General features: G+C 43.8%; 1 protein-coding gene across 3 annotated transcripts in view; it reads right to left on the reverse strand.

Moving 5' to 3' along the window:
• Positions 1-24,805, reverse strand: part of FSTL4 (follistatin like 4) — a 356,770-nt gene that overhangs the window by 305,609 nt on the left and 26,356 nt on the right. For all 3 annotated transcript variants that reach the window (XM_073221561.1, XM_073221559.1, XM_073221560.1), the window contains exon 3: positions 19,316-19,349. In XM_073221561.1, coding sequence (XP_073077662.1) covers positions 19,316-19,349 — 34 coding nt within the window. The remainder of the gene's footprint in view (positions 1-19,315; positions 19,350-24,805) is intronic.

The raw sequence follows: 24,805 nt of genomic DNA on the forward strand, positions 1-24,805 counted from the left end.
TCAGCCTGCCCAGACCCAAGGGGAAGGAAATAGATCTCATCTTTTGATGGAAGGAAAGTCAAAGGCGCATTGTAAGATGCGTAATGGAGATACTATTGCGGCCATCTTTGGAAAACACAATCTGCTATCTTCCACCGTCTGCCCACACATGCAAACCTTGCCCCTAATATCCCTAAGTCTATTAACCGCATTTGCAAAAGGTCCAGGATCTTGTTACCTAAGCCAAGTCTAGGTTCAGAGAAGGCTCCTCAGGTAATGTACCTTGGGTTCAGCTCATTGAATACTACTGTTCTTTATCTGAAGACCTATAAACTGAAGAAACACACAATTTCTGTCCCCCACCCCATATATCAATTTATAAAGGTGCCATATATCAATTTATAAAGGTGGGCAGACATAGGATAACATGAAGACAGTCAGACAGCATATATGGCAGCTCTGGGCTCCCGCCAGCAAGACAGAGCTACCCTGACCTTTGTGATCTGGTCTGGAAGTCACATACCATTGCTTCCACCGTGGTCACAACGCTGCCAAGATTCAAGAGAGGGAGCATAGCCGGCACTTCTCGGCAAGAAGGCTGTCAAGGTGTGTTGGAAAAACAGGGTGTAAAATGGGAAATACTGAACAGCCATCTCTGGAAAACACAATCTGCCAAAAATCCATCACTATCTTCTTTTTCCTTTTTTTAAGCTCGAAGTGTCCAAAATGTGGCCACTGGGTGCCCTTTCAACCTGGCTACTGTATTTTTTTGGTAAGTTCCCATGATTCTTTGAGCACTGCCTTACTTTGCGGAACAAAATAATGTTCCAGATTCTCTGCATACTTTTTCTGATCCAGTGGTGGAATCAGCCACTTTCTCCAAGGAAGTCTTAGCTTCCTTGAGTGGGGAATCTGGGAGCTGAGGGTTTCATTGCTATTGGGCTATCCTGCTTCTGGTCTATTTCAGCAGACAAAGCTAGGAAATGTTAGTTACACAAACCCACATACACTTTGACTTCTTACTGAGACTTACAAGTCTAACCAACAAGTACATTCTAGACTTCTCTCTTTCCATATTTGTAACCCCCTTTCCTAAAAAAAGATTGTCTTAATTTCTGCAGCTTCAATAATTCTGGTTCTCATTATTCTCAATATATTTACTCATTTGTCTGCTGTTGGGTTTTTTAATTAAGCTTTATTAAGCTAATTAAGCTCCCTCCTATTCTAGTCCTTTTCTAATAATTTTTTTCTCTAATAAGGAATGATTATTAGATCTTTCAAATGATTTTCCTATATCTAGTGAGACAGATATGACTATCCTACTTAAAATTGTTGCTGTGGTGGAATACATCAGGATATGTCTAGTGGCAACCAAACTTAAAATATTTTCAGGAAAAACCAAAATTATTATGGTCTATTATCTTTCATTAATATACTGCTACATTTAGTTTGCTAATTTTCATTTAGGAATTTCATGGCTGTGATTAAAGCCTTTCTTTTTTTCATACCATTCTTGCCAGGTTTGGGTATCACATCTATGCTAATCTCTTAAGTATCCCCATTTTTTTTGCATTCTGGAATAGTTCATGTGAGATGTCGAAATTGTTATTCCTTGAATGTTTGTTACACCCGCTGGTATCTGGATTTGCTATCAACTTCATGGGATGATTGCTAGGTAGAAATCTGATTTTTATTTAATGATTATTAAACTAATTGGGTTTTTTATTTCTACTTAAGTTTTTGCAAGTTTTATTTTACTTTTTTATAGGGATTTGACCATTAGAGCTTTCAAATCTATTGGCCAAAAAAAAAAGGTTGTTTTAATTTCTTCAGCTTCAATAATTACATCTTTTTATTCCACAGATTATGTATTTATTCTCTCTCCCTGTCTTTATTCCTTTGCAGCACTTTATCAGTTTTATTAGTCTTTTCAAAGAATCAGCACTTGGCTTTGTTTATCCTTTCTGTTGTTCTGAAATTTGTTGTTTCAATTTCTTTGAAACAGTCCTTTTAATATGGTTCAATCCATTCCTTTTTAATATTGTTCTTTACTATTTACTTTCTCCTACTTTATTTGGTTTACCTGGCTATTCTGTACCTACCTTTGTGAGTTGTATGTTTAATTCATTAACTTTGGGCCTTTCTTTTCTTTCAGTGGAATTATTTAAGATGATAGATTTCCCTCTAATTTCTATTTCCGCTGTGCTCCCCCAATTCAATATGCAGTGTTTGTTATTGTTGAGATTTTCCTTTTTTTCTTTGACTCACATATTATTTAGAAAAGTATTTAGTCTTCAGACATAGAGGAGTATTTGTAGTCATCTTTTTAAAATTTCTGACAACCGAATCCATCAAGGGCAGAAATCTGTTAAGCACCGCTTTGTGGCTGAGCTTGAGGCAGTGTTCCTACACTTTCTCGGTGCCCTCAACGGCCACACGCGCTCACCACCTGTGCGCGTTCTGGTGTCTTCTTTGGCTCTCCCAGTTCTCTTCAGTTATGCCTAATTTGCTCTTAAATCTATTCACTGATTCTTTAAATTTCAGTTACATTCTCCATTTCTAAAAATTGTACTTCGTTGTTTTTTAAGTAATCAGTTATTATAATCTTACTCTTTGCTCATATTTTGAGTTACCTTATGTTATTTTTCATTCTGTATCTGTTAATTCCAGTATCTGAAGTTCTATTTCTACTGGTTTATCCCCATCAAAAAACAGGGATTCTTAATTTACCTTTCTTTCCCCCCCCCTATTTTTTTTATTTTTGACTGTGAATTCATATTCCCTGGAGAGTAGCCTGTCAAAACTGTTCCAGGACCATGCTGAAGAGAGGGTCTTCTGGACAGATTATGGATTTGCTCTACCACGTGCCCAGGAGCACTGCCAACCAGGACTGCTTTAAACTAAGTTCATGCCTGGAGGCTTTCTCAGACCAGTCAGTTTATGAATACAGTTGAAACCCAGCTGTGGTTCTGATTCTCAGAGGAGCTATTTTGACCTTCTACCCAGCACCAAGGTTTGAAGAAGGCAATTTTCTTCACTCACCCCTGAGGGGAGACAGGACACATTTATTTCTATTGCACCCTTTTCTCACTGGCACTAGAGAGAGAGCCTTTCGGGGTCTCAGCTTCAGATGGATGGGGTTTCCTAACAAACAGATATATCCTACACTGGGCTCCTGTCCCCAATAACTCTTGAGGTAATAAAAATCAAAGCTCAAGGTCACCAGCATTGGGAAAATACCCTCACAGCAACAGGCAGCTTCAGAGAGCCCTGATTTCCCACTTTCACTGAGCTTTTGGTCCCTTAGGAAATCTTCACTGTCCTGCCTCCTCACTGATGTCACTAAAAGATTAAATGTTTAATCCATCACTTTAAATTGTTTAAAGTGAGAGAGTCAGCTAAGGTACCTAGTCTCCTATTGAGCCAGAAACAAATGCCTGCACAAATAGTTTTAAAGTTTTCACCTTATTATTGCCCACTCTTCCTAAAATAGTAAGTCAGTGGGATTACTTAGATGTGATGAAAGAAAACAAGTTGGCCCACTAAATCCAAGGCTTTCTAACCCAATTCATTTCAGCAAGTGTTCACTGAAGATATCCTAGTTCTCAGGACTACAGACCCTCCTAGAATTAAAAGACACAACGCCTGCCAACCCCCAGCCCCAAGGGTGAGTGAGAGCTAACAGCACTGGCTGGCACAGGGTCTGCTCAGAAGGTGGGGCAGTGCTGAGCATTTTTATATGTACCTAATCCACATAAGTGCCCATGACAGAGAGCCACTGCCACCATTTTTGAGGTGCCAGGCACAGAAAAGTGAGTGACTTGCCTGAAGAAGGTCTGGCTACATAAATTTGAAAACCACGAAGAAAAATTAGAGAACATGGCAGTGGATGATGTGAGATAATCTGAGGGGTAAGAGTAGGAGAAAGTCCCGGGGCGATGGTGGCTGGCCCTGTGGCGGGAGAGCCACCCGCAGGCAGAAGGGACTCCAGCTCCTCTGCACTGTGGTGATGATTTTCTTGCCCCCGGTGTAGTGTTCCCCGTCACGTGGGCATTGCACACTTCCGGGGCCTGTCCCTGGCTGCGTGGGCAAACCGTGCTCCTCCCCTACCTGGAGGAGCTCACAGTCCCCGTGCAGACCTGTTAGCCCTGTTTTCTCACTGGTACTCATGATATTTTTCTAATAAATCTCCTGGGCTTCATGCAAGTCCTTTCTCAGCACAGCAGCCAGTGAATTAGGGTTCTTTGTTCCTAAAGACAAGGGGAAAGCCCGGAGAAGCTGCCTGTAGCTCCAACTCCTCTAGAGGCAAGTGGTGTTTGCCTGCACCTTGCCTCAGCTAATGACACCCAGGGGAAGGCAGGTGTGGAAGGGAGGATGAATCACACGATAGTTTTTATAAAAGGACTAATAAAGAAATAACGAGAACCTAATAACTACCAATTACAGAGGCAAGAGAAATAATAAAAATAATAAAGCAGAAAATGTACAAAGCAAACAATTAAGATTACTTTTAAAATGATACATACTACTTGGCAAGCATTAATTCTCACCACATTAGGACAGTAACAGTAGTTTATCATCTAAATTTTGCACATTAAGAACATGACACAGAGGGTATCAGCTGGCCCTCCAAGCCCTAGGGCGCTTCGGAACACAGATGAAAAGTGAGCCATGATCTCTCTCACACTGACATGTCCTCACTCATTAAATCCTAAATCAGCTCAGAGAACACATCTTGTTTATTATTTTTCTAATACCACGTGAGTGATTCTGGATGAGCCAAGAGAATCTTTGGGATAAATACACTGATTAAAAAGATACTTCAAAAAAATTTTTTTAAACCCAGTGGACCAAAATATATAAATCAGAACTATTCTGGTCTACTGAGTACTGTAAATGTATATTTAAATGTAACAAAATATCAGCGGGAAATATCTTTGGAAAGTAATTACTTTATAATATATGTGGAATGTCTTTTGAATGCTTGAAGCAACTGATCCATTTTAAAGACATAACTTACATAAAAGGCACAAATATTAATTACCAAGCTGGAAACTCACTTGTAAGCTTATAGCCTAGAGTGATGTTTATAGAACAAGGCATAAATATCAGAAAATTTGATAGCTTAATGGAAGACCTAACTGCCTAAACCAAGGACCCACTTCTAGACATCAGCTTCACAAGAGATTTACAAGGAGGGCTGAACACGTAAGGGTAACTTCAGACTTTGCACGAAATTCCTACCTGCTTCTGCCCCCTGTCCCCACATCTTCCTGACAACCTGGCTCCACTCTGCTGGGATTAATAGGTTGGATATCTGAGTACAAAACAGGGGCTGCAAAAACAAATACCTACAGAGTCCACTCAGGTAATTTAATGAATGTGGGTCTTCTGGGACTTCAACTTGCTCACATTTATTTTTCCAAACTGCCTCTGACATTCAGTATCAAGGAGGCACTAGGGAATGGTGTAGACTGTGGCAAACAGGAGAGCATGTGTACTCACCAAGAACACGGCTGCTCATGCCAGCCTGCTGCTGCCATGAGGTCATGTGGGCTGAGAGTTAACAAAGTGTTTCACTTTCCAGGATAATTGAACACTTTTCAACACTATATACGTCAAACAAAATATGGCCCACAAGGCCACCAGGTTGAGACCTACCATACAAAACAAACAGGAAACCATATGGGGTTCAGGAGTCTTAGGAGAGGCTGTGTTTTGTTTTCTCCCAGAGAGGCAGACAGACTTGGCAAGTTCCCCGAGTGGGTATAATGCGACTCGGCACAAGGTCTGCGACTCCTTCGGGGCCCAACATGACTCAGAGAGAAGGAAGATGAAGCTGGAATGGTGGGCTTAGGCATTAGCCAGAGGCAGGAGAGGCACATATGGGCAAGAGTCCTTTCTGGCCCCTTGAACATGGGAGCAGAGCCACAGCCTCCCCAGCCCTGCCGGTGCAGGCTAAGGCAGCCCATGGACAAGGTGCTCCTGTCATTCCCTGGGCTCCAACCACGGTGGCCTTTAGAGTCTGCCACTGGGTCTCTGGACCCACACACAGAACTCTCCTTCTGTCCTCCAAGGGTCATGGGAGACAGAAAGCCTGGTGGTGCCTATAACTCATGTATCAGGAGGGTGGGAGCTCAGGTTTGCCCGAGACCCACAGCCTGGACCCGCATCCTCACCTCTGTTCTGACGCCTGGCAGTGGCTTCAGTGTCTTGCCCCTGGTGTTCCCATGCCCCATTCGCTTTGATCCTCCACACTGCTGCCATCGGGCACAGCCTTCAGGGCCCCTGCACTCAAGCTTTTCAGGGCTGACCACTTAGAAATAGCCTTGGAGATTTGCCTTGGAGCTGAGAGTCCTTGGGATAAGGGCCCTAAGGAGGTCCAACAAAGAGACACAGGGACAAGGACACCCTATCACAAAGGACTTTGAATATTGGCAGTGAGGGTGCCAACCAACTGAAGCACCCCACCGGCCAGATCGTAATCCTCTCAAAGCCGCGACACAGGCGATCGCACTAGTTGGCCACACTGCGCTGCTGGGGTGTCGCAACACATCACTCAGCAAATCTTACAACAGGGGCTGTAATAATGACAGTTCTCACCATGTGCCCCCTCCTGTGTGGGCCCCCAGCCCCCAAGAGGAAAACAAAATATTCAGAAATACTTTAAAAAGTCAAAGCAGAGAATTTAACTAGAAAACTCAGCCAGAATGCCCATTACTAGGAAATGGTAGCTGAGCACCTAGAGTATGTTGGACATGGTGCCACCCCCGAGAGAGAGAGGGAAGCTGGCCCAAGGGTGGGAAGAAAGGGAAGAGAGACAGTCACAAGGGCCCTGCAGTCTATGACTGTTGGCTCGGGTCCTCACGTCCTGCCTCTGCCACTCGCTGGCCGTGGGACTTCAGCCCCGTTGCCTCACCTGCTCAAGACTGTGTCTTCACCCGTGAAAAGAAGGGGAGACCCCGCAGGGATCTCCTGCATCTGGAGTTGGATCTCTGGGATGACCCCATGAATGGCAGCACCAAGAAGCGAGCCAGACTCCCCAAGGAGGGCGTGAGCTCAGCCATGCACAGCGTTCAGGCTGGCTGCTGGGCAGCTGGGCGCAGCCGTGAGGCTGGCTGTGGGACTGGCCAGAGTGAGGCAGGGGGCTCGGGGGATGCCTGGACCAGAGCACTAGGCGCATCCAACATGCTCTCAGGTCATTGAAATGGGGCCCGGCCAGCAGTGATACGTATCCCACTATAAACCAAGTGACTGATCCATGACACCAGAATCCGAACAGACCCTGCTGTCAGTGACAGACAAGCATTAGCTAACAGACGTCAAACAACATTTCCGTTTCTGAGATGGCTTCATCTCCTCCCTCTCCCAGGACTCTCCAAACTGAAACTTGAAATTTGGACAGATGGGTCTACTCTGGACAGCTCCTTTTTCAGAAAACTCATGGGAAAAGAATAACTCTTTCTTTCCTAAACAGACGGTGTTGCCCTTTTGAAATAACCACAACCACAACAAGAAGCTGCTTCTCCACCTTTTCATCTTGGAAAGGCATGCAATTTCCTAAGAAACACATGGAGACGTTTGTCAGCCCCTGTAGTTAAAATAGCTTTCATTCATTCATTCAAAGCACACTTCACCATGACTTATCTTGTTCATTAGCAATTCTGCAGAAGGCCATTGAGAGGTTTGGATTCGGGAGGGCACCGGGGAGGTTAGCATCTGGAATATGGCGTGAGAATCGAATCATGCCGCTAGATTTCACCCAGGCTCCCTCTGCACGACAGCAGGGTCGCGATGGAGTTCTCGGGTTGGGTTTCAGTTCTGGGGACATCTGCAGCTACCAGAAAATGCTGCAGAATTGCCTGCCTGGGGAACATCTGTATTTGGGGTTACTCTAATGCAGCACTCGACACACGATAATGAATGTATTTTCCAGCTTTCTCTGGCTCTATTTTAAACTGTCATCATTTAAACCATGAAATATGTCAAGTGTTAATTAAACCTCACCACAGACAGGTAGTGTGAAAATGATTAACTTTTACCATTTGCCCCACACACATTCTGAATATTCTGAGTCCCCTGGGTATGGGATCATTACATTGACAGATAAGAAAAGTTTGTCTTTATAATAATTGATTTTTAAAAGAAAAAAACAAGACAAAAAATTCTGTGCTTTCCCACTGGGTTTTAATTTGAAAACTTCTGCCATGAACTCACTGAGAAAAGAGGCCTGGTGGCAGGGAGCACAGAGCTGTCGGGTCTCCAGCCCTAAGGCCACTGGCTGTGTGACCCGGGCAAGTCCCTTCCCCTCTAAGCATATTTCCTCAGCTGTCAGACACCGGTGATCATATCTTCATTCTACCAACTTAAAGGTTTTCATGAGCTTATTGAATGAGATGACCAGTGAGAACGCTCTTTGAGAACAAAAAGCAGCTGGGTAACGCCATCCACGTAGGACACGTTACCATTTTAAACTCCGCGTAAAGGGGGAAAGCGACAATGCTAGAAAAACTTTACAGACCTGCTGTCTCTAAAAAAAACAAAAACAAAACAAAACTCATTTTATTTTCAGCTTAAGTTTCTAAGTATGACATTAGATCTGACCCTATCGGATAAATGTCTCCACTGAGCCACAGGACTCCCATTTTGTGTCCAAATATGCAGTGACTCACACAAATGATAAAAATTCAAATGCGGCAGCCAAGGAGCTGGATATTCCTGCGCTGCTTCTGGCAAAAAGAGAAAGCAAATAACTGCTAAACTCAGTAAAACAAACCAATTGAAATGTATTTTTGTTCCCATAACTCATTTTCCAGACCTGTGATTTTTTTTTAAGGCCTATTTCTTCTGACCGTGGAGGTCCCTGTTCCCTCCCGCAGCAGACCTGCTGGGCCCCATGACCCTAACCTGCGGGCACTTCAGCTGCAGAGTGGTGAGTCCCCGTATGTGGATGTGAACGTTTCAATCAGAATGGCACAAACATTGCTGAATTTCCATCACAAATGTGCTTTCCTGGATGTCCCCAGTTGAGCCCATTTTAATTCTTTGATCAATTTCCTATAGAGTTCAAAAGGTTCCCCTTTTTTTCTGTTTACAAAATAAAATTGCAATGCCTATGTCAGAGGGTGTTTATGAGGATTAAATAAAAGACTGAATGTGAAGATGTTGCCATGAGGAACTCTTCTCATCTAGGGAATTTATAGTAAAGCAGTGAAGTAAGCTTTTGCCCCTAAATTAATATACAGACAATCAGGAAATTGTCCAGTAAAAAGGGGTCCTGATCAACAGCTCTGGTTAGATGTGTGGCTCAAATGCCCCAGCCTCATCCATGCCCCTGCCTGCTGTGAAATGCCACTGCCAACAGCCAGCCCAGTGAGCCCCACCACCCACTTCCCAAGAAAGGGGATCTCCTGTGAAAGTGGAAAAGAAAGCTTGTGAGAAGCATCATTGAGGCAAGAACTGCAGTTGCAGCCAGGGTGGAATTTACATATTTATTTGTGATCCTTATGCCCTTTGGCTGAAGGATTAAAGAAAAGAGAGGGTGTATGGGTTCAAGTGGACAGGAACACTTCCCACAGTCTGGGCCAGTGGATACCTGATCCCCCCACCAGGTCCCTGCACCTAACAAAGTGGTAGGCGGTGAAAGAGCAGGGGACTCAGTCGCTGGAGACAGTTATGATGGAAAAGCAAACAGAAGTGCCCTGTACTTGTCATCAGTGATCTGCATTCCAATCTCACTCCCTTATACGCTCCTGTGACTTCAAGACACAATGTCATCTCTCAACCTAGGTTTCCATCTTGGAAGATGAGAGATGCCTTCTCCCAGGAATGCTGGATGAATACTTGTTAGGCTTGGCTTGCCTTTGAGGCACCCCAAAGTCTTTGGGGATGGAGATAAGGCCAGATGTGAAATAATTAGGTACATGGTAATATGCATAGTGGATTCTGACCCTCCTGTATCCATGTGCAGAGCCCCGGTTGCTGTTTGGGGGCCCACCTTCCTCCCACTCTCAGCTCACAACATCCAGACGACAGGGGCACAGCTGGGACTCTTGCTAAGCCCAGCAGTTCACAAGCATCCTGGTCTTCTCACTGAAGCCCATCCAGTCCGAATGGATCTTAGCACTATTTCAGGATGTATCAGACCAGTCTCTGTATCATGGGGCTTGGAGTTGTGACGGGGAGGTTGGCACCTACCATGAGAGACAGTCAATTGTGGGGGAGAAATGAAGAGAAACCAGGCCCTTGTGCCCTGCATCAAGTATGCCTGAAGCCAGCCCCTCTGACGCCCTCTACCTGCTCCCCAGCTGTCCAGTTACTTAAGCCAATAAGGTCCTCTATTTGTCTGAACTAGTTGGGGTGGGTTTTGCTCTTTGCAAGAAAATGCCCCCATGGATAGAGTGTGCCATTAACAGTCAAAAGGAGACCCTCTGCCAACTTAATCACCGTTAGGAGAAAAGATCCCAAGACTTTACCTCCGCCAGAACATTCAGAGAGTTGTTCCCCCAGGCCTCTGTGCTGGTCTACACTGGGCAAATACTCGCCCACCAGCGAGGAGCCTGGCCATGGGGCAGGCCCAGCCAGGTGGCTTTTCTTTCTTTAGCACACTCATACATCTCTTCCACTGACACATTCATTGACACATGTGCTCTGTAACGTCAAGGACCACGTCAAGTCATCACTGCACACCAAGCAAACTCCAATCTGCACCATTAGCACCCAATAAACCTCCAGGAACCCCTAAGAATGGTAATTACCTTTCCACAGGAGCTATTTCTCCTTTAGAAGTAATAATCATCAAACTAGGTTTCCAGACATTGCTTTAGAAGCAGTACAGGGGTGAGAGGGTAGTTGAGGTGCCAAAACACCCCACCGTGGCCTCCAGAGAATGGGACAGGTGGGCAGTGGGTGTAGAAGCACCATGTACCATTCAATTTCATGCTGGCTTCACATAGACTCGGGCCCAGACATCCCCCTGTTGCCTGCACCCATGTCCCATAAGGTTGCAAGTCACTATCAACATTCTACAGAGCCAGTGGCCAGTCAGAACCTGCTCATTTCTGTGGCCAATGTCTTCTTACTTCTTGGAGAGCATAAGGTAAGCTAATCTCACTTCATGCAAAATTCAACATTTTGCAAAAAGTTTTTTACACATACAGCCTGAAGCATTTCTTGGAACCCAATAGCAGCGCTGGCCAAGAAGGGTCGCCGAAATAGGACCGTGCAGAAAATCACTGGCAAGGTTGTACTGCACAGGCTCCCCCGGGCCCAGCAGCCTGATCTGCAAGGGCCCTCCAGGGGCACTGTGGCCGGTTCACCAAGCCCAGCGTGGGCACCAGAGGAGACACCGTGCAGCCCTCACACAGCCCCGGGGGACAAACAGGCCAGAAGCTCGGCAGCAGTGAGTGGGGTCAGTCAGGAGAGGAAGCACCGGCAGGCGTCACTCAGAGGAGACATTGCATCTCGTAGATAATTGCCAGTTTGGGCTCTGTTCCCAACAGAAGCTGAGAGATTAAAGATTTGTTAACAGAAACACAATCTGAAAATAAGAAGGCAGGTTCATTTTACTTTAAAAGAGCTTTTAAAAGATGAACTAATTCTGATGACAAGAAAAGAATTAGAACATAATAACCAGTTGGATTCTGTACTTCGATTCTTAATAAGAAAGACTGCTGAGCATCAAGGAGACAAAAGAGGCAGAAACAAATGATTTTAAAGTCACAGATAATTAACCCCGCAGGCTTGCCACCAGATTCGTTAGTGTTGCTGGGCAAATGGCTTAACAAGCTTGAAAAGGGCTTCAGTGTCGTTATGGAGAAGATAATGTCAAGGGTTCCTAAAAAGCAGAGAAACTCCTGGCTTGCAGGCAAGGCAAGGGGTAGAGATGCCACATGGCAGCCTTTACTGCTGGGACCTCAGAGGAGGGTGGCAAGCCTCTTGGCAGGGATGAAGACTCAGCAAGGCTGGCGGGAGGGGGTGTCATCACCTCCCTCTCCAGGCCTTGGCCAGCAAGCTCAGCGTGCTCCAGGGCAGTGCAGTCTTAGGAAAGGCTAGCCTCACCATCTCTGGGAGTCTGCGGCAGCTCACATCTTTTGTGGGTTATGATTATTTCCCCACAAATTATAGATCAGGACTTGTGCCCCAAATTTGCAATGGAAAGAACCCTGAGGACTCCTTGATAAACACGACTCATGGCAGAGGGGTTCATTACCCTGCCCAGGCCTACCAAGGCCCCACCGCTTGCCGGTTGCAACGGCAGAGATTTAGTTCATTTGCACAAGCACCTTTTAAGTAGTAGGCCCTAGAGCTATGGGGTCCACAGCTAAACAACCTGGAAGCCCCTGTACCTGTGCTATTAGCTTGTGAGAGGTGGAGCAGTGACCTAGAGCTGGCTCAGCCCTGGGCTGTGCCAGGCATATAATGCTTTCTCAGTGCTTGCTGTCTGTACGGGGCCGGAGAGTGGGGGCGGAGTCTCCTTCTCTGGTCTTCCGGGACTCAGGCCACACAGCAGCATGACAGCTGCTCCGGGGCACAGGCCACAACCACCAGAGTTGCGTCCTGTGGTGCTGAAGTCCTGGGTGAGGGGTCGCACGTGTGCAATTCAAACAGCAGCACGAGTGGCTCCCACCATCAGATCTGACCTGTACGTGCCAAAGCCCCACTTCTTCCAAGTCACTGGAGAGAGCTGAAATCAGCCAGGGGATAGGAACTCACCCAGAGCCTGGGCAACCTTTGATCACGGGAGATTGTGTGCAGGGGCAGGAGCGAGAACTCAGGCTCGCCGAGGCTGGTGCTTCCAGGCCCGGGCACAGAGTTATCCCGGGGGTGAGGTGGGCGGTTACCCTGGCCCAGAGTCCTTTAGCCAATGCTCTGCTTGGCCTCTGGGAAGGGCCCTTTTTTCTTCATTCCCTGGGCTTTATTACAAAGTAGTAACTGAAGGGAAATATGAAGGGTCAGCAGCTGTGAGGCTCAAGGGCCATTTCTGACCCTACTGCCAGAAAGCTCAGGAGAGAAAGTCATGTGTTTGTCCTTCAGTTCTTAAAGACATCACCAAAAAGAGAGTTATTTAGTTCTTCTGATTGTGGGAAGAGAGAATTCCTGCAGCAAGTTAAAAAAATTAAGGACTCTAACAGAGGGGAGGGATAGGAAAGGGCGAAGCTTCAGATTATGCCTCATGGGGAAACTCAACAGGTTGCAACACGCAAGGTCACATGTAAGCCTGCCTGGAGACAGGGGATGGACTTGGGAACTGAGATATTCCTTCTTCTATGTCTAAGGCTACATCTAAGGGAACAGCCATAATAAAACGACCAACCTCACAGGACACTGATGCTGCTGCTCACGCTGTCCAAGGGCTCCCCGTGCCTGCGCCGCACCTCCCCGACATCACCATGTGGCCATGAAGGGCACTGGTTGTATGTTGCCCAACATCCTTCCTCTGAGGATCAAACCTGTCCCACTGAGTGAGGGTGATTTTGCAAACTTCAAAGGGAGAACGTGTGATCTTGCTGGTCAATCACTGTATTCCATCCCCTTCGTGCCACAGTGACTGGTTTAGGGCTTGAGTCATGATACAAGCCCAGCAAATTAGACTCCTTGTTGGGACTTTTCTGGTGACATTCCGGGGGAAAGCAGTTTCACCCTCTGGGATGGTGAGCAGTCAGGACTCTGAGAGCTGCTGCTGCTGGCAGCCGTCCTGCCAGGCTGTGCGCAGGAGGCCAGTGAGCCACGAGAAGGCAGAAGGGGGAAGCCTGAGAGCCTTTGCATGAGCTGTTCTTGAGGCTGGATCCCCCCTTGGCTTCTACGGCTTCATGACACCTTCAGGCTTCACTCAGCGCAGGCTGGGCTTCTACAGTCCAGAGCTGGGACCATGGTCTATGCTATTACTTTCCCTTTTTTTTTTTTCAGCTAAGATTGAGAAAATTACCTATAGTCACACCGTGAGTAAGTGGGGAGATGGGATCCTAGTGTTAGCCAATTGGTCATGAACAACACTGGGTATCACATCACTGTATCCAACCAGAACACACCAGCCAGCTGTGCCACACACTTCCCACTGAACCTGGGGCGAACAGGGGCAGGGTGGTCCTCCAGCAGCCAGAAAAAGGGCAGGGCTTCCCAGAAAGTCAATTTCTGTGGGGTCAGAAGTGGAAGGAGATAGATGTTACTCCCAACTTTTTGGAGCCCAGTGGCAGCAGGAGAGCATCAGCAGCTCCGCTGACGTGAGTGAAGGGAGGATGGGGACAGAGACTCAGCTCTTTACCCGGATGGCAGTCTTCACTTGAAAAGGACCCACAGCCAGGCCCTGTCAGATCTGGATGGCTCCCTTTTAAGTGCCCTGCATCTGTAGACATTAAGACATGACCCCAAAAGAAGCAAGGAGTTTATTAATCTGTTTCACCAAAGAGTCAGCCACTCACATTATACTAAGACAGATTATGTAGGCAACTGAGAGATCCAGAAAACACCTGCTAAACAAAATCAAAATGAATGGTAAACAGAATGCAATTCTTGATAGCTTTAGTTCACCCAGATGCAGAGAACTATAAAGGGGCTACTAGAGGCGTTGCCAATTAGGAGCTAATTCCAAGGGTTTTCAGAAAGAGAGGCTCCAGTTACACACTCAAGCCTGGCAGGTCATGTTTATTTAGATCTGCATTGCTAAGGAGTCAGAGCCCCCAGGGCTGTGTGTGTGGCTGTCACTTTCCTCTCTTTTTCCCTGATGACAGCAGCATCCTCTTCTCAGGTCTCTCTCACAGCCCTGCCAGAAGCCAGGCCAGAAGCCTGGCACATGTGAGTGAGCCACCTTGGGAGGGAGGGCAATGCAACGTGACATTTGTGCCCACCCCTAAACTCACAGCCTCTAATCACCGCACAATCACAGACATCTGGAAGAGTTTATAGCTCGCCCCATGTTCCTACGAGATGCCTGGCAAAGGGTGAATTATCTCCGCCACTTGCTGAGCTCACTCAAGTGTTCTCTCGTGGCTGTAATTCAAAGTGATGGGATCAGTTAGAGAAAAGCACTGGTTTGAGTAGATGAACTGTGGCAGTCATAGTCAGTGCCAGCCCTAGGAGTGGACACGGAAGTGTCTTGGAGAGGTAAAGTTGGCACCTTTTGCTGAAGCATCAGAAAAAGTTGAAATTAAATTGCAGCTGTCTAGAGGGGGGTGTAAAAACACCTGCAGTGGAAAGCAGGTGAAGATGTAGCCGTCTCTCCTTCTCCACGCAGCTAGCACAGGGGGGTCCCAGGGCTGGAGGCAACTGCAGGACTGCCCTGAAGGAGGAAGGCCTGCGTCTGGCCAGGGCAGCCATGTGCCCTTCTCAAAAGACACCCTACCAGTCTTGCAGTACTGCCACAATCTTGGATACTACGTGTCTTCCTCCAGGTTCCCCTGAGAGTCCTTCTCACAAATATAACTTTGAAGCAAAGCTCCCCTAGGAATTTTTCTTCCAATTTTTTACTTCTTCTCAGCTCTCTGGCCTTGGGAGTAGACATGAAGGCACAGAAGCCCTTGGATGGTGAAGGAAGATGAAATCATTTAAGCCTCCCATTAGTGAGAGGGTCAGTGCATGAGGGGGACACTGGTGCAGAGGGAGGCCCTGTCCCACTAAAATCAGCCTGGAAAGGAAGGGATGAGTCTTGTGTGCAGGTCCATCTGCTCTGCTCATGTCATGGGTTACTGGAGGTCATGGGAGGTAAAGAATGTGAAAACTCTCTGAAAACTTCAGAACAACTGGGCCATTTTTATCATCATCATCTCCCCATTCTGTCGCTGCACTGCCCTTGAAGTCACGAATACCAGGGCTTGTCCTCACCCTGGGCACTGGGAAGCACCCCCTTCCTGAAACTCTCTGGAGCAGAACTTGCATAGGGCACTGTGCCAGCCTTGAGATTAACAAAAACAACAAAATTAGGAGGCCTGGGAAACTAAGTTCAGGAAATGCTGCATATTACACCCCCTTTTGAGAGTCATATTTAGCATCTTAAAGATATGAGAAGCTCTTTAGTAAAAATATCAGTAACCAGCTCAGTATTGAGTCTAGCATTTGCTACATGTGTTATTTCCCTAGGGATGCTATAACAAAGTTCCACAAATTGGGTGGCCTTAACGCAAGAGAAATTAATTTTCTCACAGTTCTAGTGACAGAAACTCAGAAATCAAGGTGTTGGTAGAGCCATGCTCCCCCTGAAGACTCTCCAAAAGATCCCGCCTTTCTTTTTTCTACCTTCTGGTGGTTGCCAGCAATCTTTGGCCTTCCTTGTCTTATAGACTCATCGCTCTGATCTCTGCCCCCATCATCACACAGCATTCTGCCTGTACGTCTGTCCGAATTTCCCTCTTCTGATAAGGATATCACTCACTGGATTGGGGCCCATCCTAATCTAGCATGATTTCATTTTAACTTGATTACACATTTGCCAAGATACTATTTCCAAATAAGGTCACATCTACAGGTTCTGGGTTGAGACTTCAACATATCTTTTGGGGGAACACAAGTCAACCCATAACACCAAGCTTATTTGAACACGGAGCACTTTCATCAATTGCTCAACTAGGAATAGCCAATGGACATCCTTAGAACACTCCTCACGTAACACCTTCCTGGAACCACAACCCTCAGCACCTCACTTGTATAACACTAGGACAAAATCTCCTTGAAATGAAAAAACACACAGAGCAATTTCTAGCTTGCACTTAATTAAAAAAACAATTTTTGAGCAACTTCAGGCCCTGAGCTAGGGCTGTGAGGGATTTGGGAATGAATGAGGGAAGGGTCTCTACTCTTGTGAATGGGTGACCCAAAAGGAGACCTTACCTCTCGGACAAGGTAGAGTAATCTACATGCTTCAAGAAAGAGTTAGAAGAGATGAGGGAGAGGTGGCATTCGACAAAGATGAAGGACAGAGAGCATGCAGGCTGCTGAAGCAATGTGAGTAAGGCCAGAGGCAAGAAAGGTGGGCTATATTCATAGTCTTGGACCCTAGGAGGGGAACAGGGGAAATAAGGCAAAAAGCAGGTCTAAGGCACAGAGTGCATTCATGTTACCCAAACCATCTCCAATCCCACTGTGATTTAGCATAGACTCCATTCCCTCTGCTAAGAGCCTTTCCCACATCTCACTTTACAGACTTAATCGAGAGTCTCCAAAAGTCACACAGTGTGAAGTTGCAGCTGCTCATCCACTTGGAGCACTGAGCCCTGGATGGAGATGATACCTCTGAGTTAGGTGCAATATTAAAACAAAACAAAAACAGGAAAACATCTTAGGTTTTGTGGTCCAGACGCTACCTCTCCAGACCTCTCCAGAATCTCCTAGGCCTGTAAACTGAGTGGAAAAATTCAGAGTGTTGCTTATTTGCTCTTCTTTCAGTTCCTAGTCAAGTCGGAGCTCAGGAACCAATCTTAAGTGTTTGTTGCTGGACGATAGTCTTATTCTTATTTGTAGGAATAATAATTTATTGAAATAGTCATACTGCCTCTATTATTTTTATACTCACACAGTATTCTCAAGAAGACTAACAACCTTCTCAGACCTAAAAATACTTGGAACCAACCTGCAAGATCCCACTCTTCCGTCCTTCCTGCTAGGTTATAAGGATTGACATTAAGGCACTGGGAAATTTCAGAAACTTTAAAACACTCAACTTTGATGGGAACATGCAAGAAAGACATCATTCACAATAGGAAGAAAAAAGTTTATGTGATGTTAGGACAAATTTGCCAGTACCAACCCAAAACACATGTTTCCAGTCAGCCAGTTGTTAAGGCTGCTGCTTTCAGAGACAAAGAGGCTATGGAAGAGCAGAGCGGAGCCCAAACACACCCTTGCTCATCCTTGGACATTCAGTCTTCTATGGATTTGGAGCGTGGACCGATCGAACCTTTTCATGACTTTGGACAAAAGCACACAAGGTTCTCTCATACCCCAGTCTTAGTATTTAGAGACATTTCTAACATAAGGATAGTCAGAGTCCAAAACAGGTTTATATGAGATTCTGTAATGCAAATTGATTCCAAACATTCATTCTCAGGGGTACTAACATGAATACAATAGTATTCAAAACCAAAGTTCACTCCAACTTCTCTCCTAATGGCCATTTCTCTCTAGTTTACATTCTCATTGTGCTCATTGTGAATACAACTTTTAATAAAAACATGCCTTCCTTCCCTGCCTGCCCAACTTCATCCAATTTCATTTGGTTTTGATACCCAAGCAATGTAGTTTACCCTACAGGTGCAGTTCACAGGACACTGAATACAAAACCAAATGGGAATAGAAACCAGAATGTTCATCCTAGAGCCACAGCACATGGGTCTTTTGAAGCCAGAAGTTCAGCACCATGGACAGCGGAAAGCAACTATTTCAATGCCTATACCAATATAAGATCATGTGGGAAGTTTAGGTTTCTAAGCTCGAGAAACACACTTTGATACCATGGCCATTGTGTCTTCCATTCTGATGCATAAAATAAGAACTAATCATGATTCAATAATATGTTAGATTTATGAGTCAATATGGAATTTGCTCACTTTTGTAGATTGCCACTCTTTCTAGATACAGTACCACAGAGGATGTGGTTAAAGCTAAAACCAAAAGCTAGAGCCTAGACCAAGAACTCACTTTGGTTTCTGACTGTATCCTCCTATCTCTGCAATTAAGGGGTGATTGGTGATGATTCTATAAATCATACAAAAAACATTCTCTTATCGGAGACTAGATATTGCTGAAAGTGAATAAAGGAGACTTCAATTTCCACTAAAAGATTTCAGAAATTACCACCCATATGTACTTACCTCAGAGATCAGAAAATAATGTGCTAGAGGAATGGTGGTAGGGAAAATAGAACAACATGGAATTGTTTTCAAAAGGGAAATGAATTGGTTATTTCTATTTCAGCTTAGCTAAAGCTAAGAATCTAATCAGAAATATTTTTCACAGTGGCATCTTTCCCCAGTTTGAAATACCTCAAACCATAAACCATTTTTTATTGTTGATGTTGTTTTTGCTGGGTGAACGAAATAATGACTCCAAACTACACTAAAAAATGAAGCTTCTCTCAAGACTGTAAACATGATCATGAATCAGTCAGTATCCCAGACCCCATCTTAGATACTTGAAGGTAGAAGACATAGTTCCCACAAAAAAAGCAAATCTGGCTCCAGCTCTTAGTGTCCCTAGAGGCAAGTGCCAAATAGTCAGCACCCAGAGAAGGCCCCATGAAATTTCAAAGAACAGGCTGCTCACTGTCTGACGTTCATCTTCGCTTCAACAAACTACTTACAAAATATCAACACTGAGAATAAAATAGGTACAGATGCATTTCCCTTACCTCCTCTTCTTGTGACTTCAAAGCTTCTGGATTCCTGCAAGAAAAGAAAGACTTTGTTTTTTAAGAATAATTCATATGTAGAGATACTTGTAGATATCTCACCTTTGTTAGCCATTTATTCATAGAAAGGTGAATAATCTCATAAGAACATGACATTTAGCAATGTTGGGTCTGCTAAACTCTCAACACACATACATATCTATAAAGGCAAACAACTTCTTACTTTGGGGGCTTAGCCAAAAACATATATTGCTAAGCATTCAGTTTTTAACAAACAGAGCCAACTCTCATGGTCTTCCTTGCATGGAATCTGGGCTACTACCAAGTGCTAAGGAAGACCTTGTTCTATGTCAAGGCCTCCTGCCTTCCAACCTAGACTGCAGGTGCTTGTAGGGCCTGGGGAAAATGTATTACCTGACCAGCAGCAGGCTCTGATCTGTAGTGTCATGGTGGAGACCACCACTGCTCCTGTGTGGGTGATTGGCATGGTCGGCTGATTGATTAGGCTCAACTCAGTAGTTTCCAAAGGGTAGGATCTTACGGACAGTTTGGATAGCCAGTCCACACCACTAGACTAAACAGAACCCTTGATCTTTCTTAATTCAATCCCATCTCCTGTTACGTGCAGGGCAATAAGCAAAGTGTTTCCGAAGGTACATGGATAATCACGCAGAGTTCCTGCACTGATGCTATTCACAGTTGAACAGGAGGCTACAGAACAAACACAAATTACTGAGAAATAAAGGGGTGATTTTGCCTTGGTAAATACCAGGATATGCATATTCAGGTGCAACCATAAGGGAAACAGTTTTTAAAAGAACCTTTGAAAATAGCACTGAAGAACAGCAGGCCTGCAGACAGGAATAAGGGAGGGAGGGTATACCAGAAAGAAAGAATGGCCTAAAACAAAGTAGAGTGATGGGAAAGTACAGGGAATATTCAGGACACAGGAAAAGGCCCAGTAGGAGAAAAAAATAAGGGAGAAAGGGTGGAAATATATATTACGGTTCTTAACTAATAAGTATCTACAATTCACCATAAATAGCCAGTTTAGGATAAAAAGCCTAATATTGAGAGTAAGCTGAAAATCCGTGCTAGCAACTGAGGAAGAGAAGAGAAAACACCAGACTTGGGCCAACTTCTCACCATTACAACCAAGAAGGCCGTGTGGCACCCAGCATGTTTTTAACAAATGATGCCGTCTTTCACACCTTCGCGTTCTGTCTAGCATCCTTTCGGGGTCAAGAAGAGAAGACAGCATTAGAGATGACACTGGGAAAGATTTTCAGATGAAAGCATGGGTATGCAAAAAGAATACAGAACAACCAGAAGAGGCTAAACGATGGATTGACCTAATTTTGGCTGCTTAGGACAACAGCAATAATGCTTCCACGGTAATATTTGTAAAAAATAAAATACATGACAATATGATTGCAAAAGATCAGGAGGTCAAATGGAATTTAAGTATTACAATGTCACATCACTGTCCAAGAAATGGTAAAGTTAGTGCTATGAGGCCGAAGGAGTGGAATAACAAAAAACTGAATAGTCCAAAAAAAATACAAGAAAGGATGGGGGGAGAAAAGGAATAGAAAAGCAGAATAGTATGTTAGATTTAAGCCCATGTAAGTAAAATAAAAATGGACTAAATATTCTAACTAAAATGCAAAGATTGACATAATAGAGAAAACAGTATTCAATTACTTGCTACTTACAAGAGAAATATAAAAGAATACAAAGAGTCTGAATGTAAAAAGATAGAAAAGATAAACTGTATTAATTCCAACTGAGAGAAAGTTGGTATAGATAAAATAGACTCTAAAGAAAAAATTGTTAGTGACAAAGAAGGATCGTTCATAATGATAAAAGGACAATTTAACAGCAACATAGAGCAATTTCAAATTTGCACACCTAATGGCATAGCCTAAATATGCATAAAGTTAAGGCTAAAAGAAGTAAAAGAAGAAAGTGATACACTCACAATAATGTTCAGAGAGTTTAAGAAACTTCTGTCACTAATTGATAGACTAAGTAGAGGGAAAAATCAGTAAGGATATAGAAGATTAAACCTCATGATTAATCAACCTGATCTAGATAATGTAGATCAAACACTGTATCCAATAACTGCATCCAACATACTCATTTCAAGTGTCCATTCAATATTTGTAAAAATTGGCCATATGCTGAGCCATCAGGAAGTTTCAGTAAGTTTCAAATTATTGAATCATATACAGATATACATAGTTTTCTGACTGTAGTAAAATTAAATTAGAAATTAATAACAGAAGGATATAGAAAAAAATCAAATATTTGACAAATGGATTTACAAGTATATAATATAATTTCCAAAAGAAAATAACAAGGTGTTTTGAACTGAATCGCAATGGAATTACAGCATTTTTAAAAATGAGGGATGTGGCCAAAGCAGTGCTTAGAGGGAAATGATAGTTTTAAATGCATATATTAGAAAAAAATAAAGGCTAGAAATTGATGATCTAAGCATTGAGCTCTAAAAGCTAGAAAAAGGACAATTTAAGCCCACAAAAAGTAGAACAGAAGAAATATGAGAGAAGCAGACATCAAAGAGATAGGGGAGAAAATTATACCACAAAAATTTAAAACTGAAGGTGGTTCTTTGAAAAGGTCAATATATTTGGTAGATCCTTGAGGTGACAGATCAATTAAGAAAAAGAGAAAACGTATACAGAATTCAAAATTGAGCAGGAAAAACACACATATCCAGTTTCCGGGTTTATGATGAAGGAGTCAATGCAAAGCAATGGGAAGGACAGCTTTCTGGACAGATAATGGGCTGGACTAAGTGGAGATCCATGTTGAAAGAAAACAAACCTCAACCTCATACCTTACAACATACACAGAGATCACGTCTGGATGGCCTGTGGATCTAAATATGAAAAGCAAAACAATGTTTCTAGAAGATATCACCTTTAAGTAAATAAAAATTTCTTAAATGGGATGTGAAAGACAGCACCATAAAGGAAAAGAATGATACACCAGACTTTATTAAAATGAAGACTTCTGTTCATTAAGAGATATGATTAAGACAGTGAAAATCAAACCATTAAGGGAATATATTTGCAATGCATATATCTGAAAAAGCACTCATTCAGAATACAGAAAAATACTTTGGCAAACAAACAAGACAAATATAAATAACCTAACTGAAAAATGAGCAGAAGACTTAAATAGGAACTTCACAAGTTAAAACCTCTATGGGATACTGTTACACATGACAGAAAAGATAACATTCATAAAAACTGATAGCGCCAAATGTGTACATGGATTTGGAGGAACCAGCACTAGAACGGACTCCCTTCACTGGGCTGAGCCTCAGTCCTAAGGGGCTCCTCCCCTGGAGACAAGATCTGCTTCCTACAGTCAAGTCTGCGTTATCACAGTGGTTCCTTTGTTGTCTTTTCAGTCCTTTAATATCTGTCAAACCATTTCCTATTCTATTAAAAACCAGTGTGATTTCTGTTTTCCTAACCCAACAATTCCTCTCCTAGGTAAATGTCCAACATAAACACATTCATGGGAGCACGAAAACACAGGTACAAGAATGCTGGTAGCAGCATGACACGTGAAAGCCAAGAACAGGGAACAGCCCAAATGTTCAGCAGCTATAGAAAGGATACATTCTGGCATATTCATGCAATGGAAAACTTCACAGCAATGCAAAAGAACAGATCCTGCAATATGCAATGCTATGAATCTCACAATGTTGACTGAAAGCAGACAGAACACAAATGAGTACCATTTACAGGATTTCATTTTTATATATTTCAGAAACAAAAGATATCTTTGGTGATATATTAGTGGTCATCTTTGGGAGTATAATGACTGAGGGGACACAAATGTGCTTTCCAGGTGCTAGGACTGTTCTAAATTATGTTCTTGATGGTAGTTACATGGGTATGTTCATTCTGAAAAAAATTCATCGAGCTTTACACTGAATATATGTACCCTCTCCTATATATTTTATATGCTTCAATCAAACATTTAAAAATAAAATAGGACAGAGTACCCAATAGTACAAATCAGAAGTTTGTGGAATAGAGGGAGTAAATTGTACTCCTTATGTCATAGATGAGGAAGGTTCTGCATATGAAGAAAGAAGTCTGCAGCTTTCTGAGCACCACACATGTAGGAAGTGGCTGAGTCAGGGCTCAAAGCAAATGCTCAGTAAAGAGTCATGAGGCATGGGACAGGGATTAAAAGCTGGGTCTCTGAAGTCATGTGGATCTGGGCTGGGTCCTGGCTCATTCCTCTCAGCTGGGCCCCTGCCACCTTTGGTGAACATTTCACTCTCCTAAGCCTCAGTGTGTCATCTGCAAAGTAAAGGCAGGAATGGTCCCTTCCTCACAGAGTAGTGTGATGATTAAGTGAAGTAACAATCAGCCTGCCATGCTCTCTGTGCTGGCTGGCATACAGCAGTCTCCAAATGGCAGCCAATGTCATCATCGTCATTCATGAACATAACTAATGAAGGTAAATGAGTTCAATGCTCCATCGACTAGGGAGGCTCAATAAGAATCTGTCTTTCCAGTACTTGAAAAAGCCACCCCCCAAAAGCTGTAGCACAATAGTACAGAACAAAATTCATTGACATAAATGACACCAAGGCCCTGGATATATTGCTTAAGGAAGAAATTATTTGCTGCAGAAGCTTTAAACCAGATGGTTATAAATGAGAGTTAGCGATGGGCATTACTTAATGACTAAATTTCTTTAACTAAAAATCTAATTTTATTATGGTATAAATCACACTTTCTTGAAGTAGGGAATTAATTTTAGATTTTTCATTCACTGTTCATAAACTTTCCATGAATTTGACAGCCAAATCATTTTAAACGTCATTTAACCAATACAATACAACAGCTTTATTCCTCATTGTACCCTTCCTGAATCCATTATCTACCACTATAATGTAGAAGAACTTAAATAAAAAATTACCATCCCATAAAGCTGTATTTTACTCTGCTGTTGAACTGCATAATCTTTATTTTTGAATCAATATAATGTGAGTACTGAGTAATATTTTTCATAATCCAAGAATCTATTATAGATTCTCAGCTACCAAAAAGTTTGAGAGCTGTGAAAAGAGTGGAAGTGAGGCTTCTCGGATTCCATCTTTGGGTCTTCCTCACATCCGTGAGAGGCTGTGTTCAGGGTCTTAGCTGTGCGTGAGGCTCAGCGAAAGACAGTGGAGCCTGGCTGAGACCCACGTCACACCTCATCCATGCAGCCAGCTGTGCTTGGTGAGAGCATAAGTCTCAGGCTGTCACTTTAAATATTATGGGATTCAGTGACTTCTGGGAAAAGGCTGGCTCTGTGGACTGGGAAAATGGGGATCAAAAGCACCCACTGGAAGAGAAGAATCGTATGAAAACAGCAAGCTGGGTGGAGCTCAACTCGGACAGGTCTCCACGGACAAAGCAGAGGTGAGTGGGACGCTGAGGCGGCCAGCTG

The sequence above is a fragment of the Manis javanica genome, chromosome 14 (assembly GCF_040802235.1).
Source record: "Manis javanica isolate MJ-LG chromosome 14, MJ_LKY, whole genome shotgun sequence".
Lineage (NCBI taxonomy): Eukaryota > Metazoa > Chordata > Mammalia > Pholidota > Manidae > Manis > Manis javanica.